Below are 3,598 nucleotides of genomic sequence, written 5' to 3'. Positions count from 1 at the left end.
CTACGCGCTCGCCCGGGTCCCGAGTTGGGAGCAGCCAGGGCAGGTGGTAGAAATGGGTGTGGAAAGCTCCCCGGCCGCTGTCTCCAGGGTCGCTTCTCCCTCTCGGACGGGGCCGCTACCCTTCCTTCTCCTCCCTTCCAGCAGCCGCGGGGCTTCCAGAGCTCAGACTGCTTTGGGCTGGTGACGCTGGGACCCTCAGCTGGGCCCTGCGGGGGCCCCAGGCCGGTGACACCGCTCAGGAAGCCGCCCCAAAGAGTTCTCTCGCTCCCTCCGCCCCGTTGACCCCAGAGCCTCCTACGCGCCAGGCATGCCCTATGCCCAGCCCGGCGCCTCGGGTCCGGCTTCGGTGTGGTCCCTGAGCCAACCTGGGGCAGACGGAAGGGAGCCTCCCACGGGCCTGCATCCAGCTGGGCTGGACCACCCTGTTCCTCTCTGCCCTCTCCTCTAAACGAGATTCGGATCGTGCAGGCCTCGAGGGAAGCATCTGTCTTCGTGGTGACTCTTTGAAAATGTGGAGAGGCCTTCAAAACGCGTGCTTTCCGGATTTTTTTGCCACGCATGTAACGACTGTCGGGTTTTTTTTTCTTCCCCCTCCATGCATGTAACCACTGTCCTGCATTGTGGAAGGGGACGAAGGGAAGCAGAAGACTGCGAAGGGGCTGTTATGCCAAGGACCCTGGATTCCAAAGAGAGAATTCTCATTCTCCACGTGGGTGACAAGTGGCCCCTGGGAGTCCAAGCCCACGTCTTCTTGGCACATGCGCTGCAGGGCCGCGCACAGCTCTGCTGGGCACCTGCCTGCTGCCTGGCTGGGGGCCGCTGCTGCACTCCTGGCTTCACTACAAACAACCCTCTCCTCTCCTCTCCTGCTTCCCAGACCAGGCGAGCTCGGAAGGGGAACGGGAAGGATCAAACGCCCATGCGCTGGGAATCTTCGATCCAGATGCGCTCCCTGGACTCAGGAGAACGAACGCGTGCCGATTCTCCCGCGCATTAGAGACTGGGCTGGGTTTTCGTTGCCCTCCGCGTTCAACAGGTGCAGAGCAGCGAATTCCAAGGGTGGGGAGCAAAGCAATTTAGGATTCCAGGGCGGCGGCAAGATCTCGTCCTGCATCTCACCTTCTGCCCAGCGCGCGCCATTTCCACGTCGCCAAACGAAATCAGGCCCTGAGTGCACGCCAAGGAGGACTGGCTCCGGCCCAGCCTCAGCAACCCGGAGAGCCACCGGTACCCCTCGCTGGGCTTGTGCCAGCTTCTCAGGTCATCGTGGAAGCAGGGATGGGGAGTGTTCCTTACTGGACCTTTCAGGAGAGCTCACTTCTCGGAGTTTTCGAGTTGTAGCCCGAGGCCAAGGACCGCGCGCCCTCCGAAGGGCTGAGAGGAGCTGCAGAATCTGAGGAAATCGAGGGACTGGGCCTCGACTCGCGCCGGCTCTGGGAGCTTCCCAGGGGAAAGCCAACCTCGCTGCGGCCGGGTAGGGGCCTGGGCGGGCCACCCATGCTGTCCTGGAGCAAGCGGCTGTGTGCCCACTAACTGCTGTCTCTAGGGTTTGTAAGTTCCATTCATGGAACAGTTTCTGTTTGTATGCTAACCCTGTCCTTGTCCCTCCTCTGATTTTTCTTCGCCTTTTTCCTTACCCTATGGCTAGTTTTCGAACGGGTTTCCAGGGAATGGGACTTTTATGGGCCCCGGGACCTGGCACAAGACCGGGCGCAGCTCCAGCCCTCCGGAAAGCAGCAGTAGCTGACGGATCACCAGAACCGAGGGACCCGGGTTTCTGGCCCTTTGAGCCCCCAGCTGGGGGTCGCGGGGCCGCCTGTGCCGGAGCCATGGCGGGAGCCACCGCTAGTAGGCGCCTGCGTCCTTCCAACCGCGGAGGTGCCGCGCAGTTTCCTGCGCACATCTGTGTGGCAGCTGCAGTCCTGCTCCCCTGGCTCAACGGGCCGCTTCCTAGGAGCTACGTTTCTGGACAGGCTCCTGGTCCGATTCCTCGACATCTGCGCGGCGACTTCTCAGACAAGCGGGTGGCTTGGTATCAGACAGAAGGTTGCCGTTCCCACTTCAGATGGACGGTCCTGGAGGGTCCCATGCCCTGCCTCCTGCACACCCTCTTCACCAGGCGTGCACAGTCCCTTCCCGTCCCATTCTGGGGCAGATCAAGACTTACAGAACTGCGTGGCTGGTAGTCAACTTCCACCGACACCCAGCCTGCTCCCTCTGCCCCACCAACTCAGCCGAGGAAGGAGGGCTCCCACCACCCACCTGGACACCCACACTCTCCGACCTCCCCATTCGCCTGCTCCTTGGCTGGAGAGAAAGCCATCTCTTCTCTCTCTTCTGCTGCAGGGGTGGACAAACAACCTCACCTAAGAGCATCCCAGTGTGTCTAAGGCAGGGGGAGGAAGTGGAAGGTGAGGATACTCCCCTCCCCTGCCTGGCCCAGAGCTGGGTACAGGGTCCCAGCCTCAGGCCTGTATAGCCAGCTCCTTTGCTGGTAGGGCATCTGTCGGGGGGTTCATGTAGCAGTGCCCCCCAAGTTTGGTCTTGGTTCTGTCTCCAGGGTGGGCCGGAGAGCTATCAAGGGCAGTGTGATTCCAGGGAGTTCCTGTGCCTGGGAAAGGGTGCAGACTCCACAACAGTGCCAGACAGGGAGAAGTGCACTCTGGAGAACCTTCTAAAAGGCTGGCAGGCTGGGAAGGAGCTTGGGTTCCCTGACTGAGTTTGTCTTCCTCCTCCATTCACAGTAGTTCAGGAAGAGTCACAAAGCATTCCGAGCCTCACTTTCATCTGTACAGGGGGGAAAAAAAGTGTCCTTCTCCCGGGGGCTGTGGAAAGTGCTTATCAGAGGCCTACCACATTGGGGGGGGTGCTCTGTCCCCGTGAGCTGTCACTGTTGCTAAGAGAAAAAGAAGGCCTGCCAACACTTGCTGGGCCTTTGGCAATCTCTTCCCCTCGGTGGGCCTCACGGCTCCCATCTGCGAAATGTCCAGTTTTCTTTCAGAGCTGCAGGGACTCAATGCCTAGTCTGTGGCTGGGGAGGGTGAGGACTGTGACCTGCCTCTGGGTGGGTCAGCTCCAGGAGTGTCCCCTCCTCCAGCACAGGGCTGCCTGAGCCAGCGTCTTGGTCTGTCCCCTTCCCCTAGGCGCTCAGACCCTCGCCTCCCACAGCCCAACCCCACACCCAGGTAGACGCTTTCCTAAATAGCACCTGGGCTTGGCCACACCAGAGGCCCTTCCCCTCCCAGGAGAGGGCTGTTTCCTTCCTCCCTGAGTCTCTGCAACCCAGGCCAGTGGCAGGCACTCTAGAGGACTCTTCAGGACTGGTGCCTCCAGTCCACCTCCACTCCCACTGGGCCTGGTACCCTAGAACTCAAGGGGGACCCTGCTGTCCCTCTGAGGCCCCATTTCCTCTTCGGTCAATAGCGGGCTTTCCAACGCTCTATTTCCTGGGGAGGACTGAGGATGCCCTCTGGGAGGAGAGAGGAGAGGGGCTTTGTGACTCAGTGTATTTAAAATGCTGACAGTAGCGTGCTGTAATGAGACAAAAATTCTGCTAAGTAATCCAGGACTCCTTTGCTGATTTCAGATCTGTGTACTA

General features: G+C 60.3%; 1 protein-coding gene across 1 annotated transcript in view; it reads right to left on the bottom strand.

Moving 5' to 3' along the window:
* Runx3 (RUNX family transcription factor 3) overlaps positions 1-560 on the bottom strand; it is a 26,193-nt gene extending 25,633 nt beyond the window's left edge. Inside the window, exon 1 of the mRNA XM_033767375.1 lies at positions 120-560. Coding sequence (XP_033623266.1) covers positions 120-560 — 441 coding nt within the window. The remainder of the gene's footprint in view (positions 1-119) is intronic.
* Positions 561-3,598: the final 3,038 nt, after the last annotated feature.

This window comes from Fukomys damarensis, unplaced genomic scaffold (assembly GCF_012274545.1).
Source record: "Fukomys damarensis isolate Sample0158 unplaced genomic scaffold, DMR_v1.0_HiC HiC_scaffold_23, whole genome shotgun sequence".
Classification (NCBI taxonomy): domain Eukaryota; kingdom Metazoa; phylum Chordata; class Mammalia; order Rodentia; family Bathyergidae; genus Fukomys; species Fukomys damarensis.
Note: the sequence above shows the minus strand (reverse complement) of the source record. Positions and strands in the feature narration are given on the sequence as shown.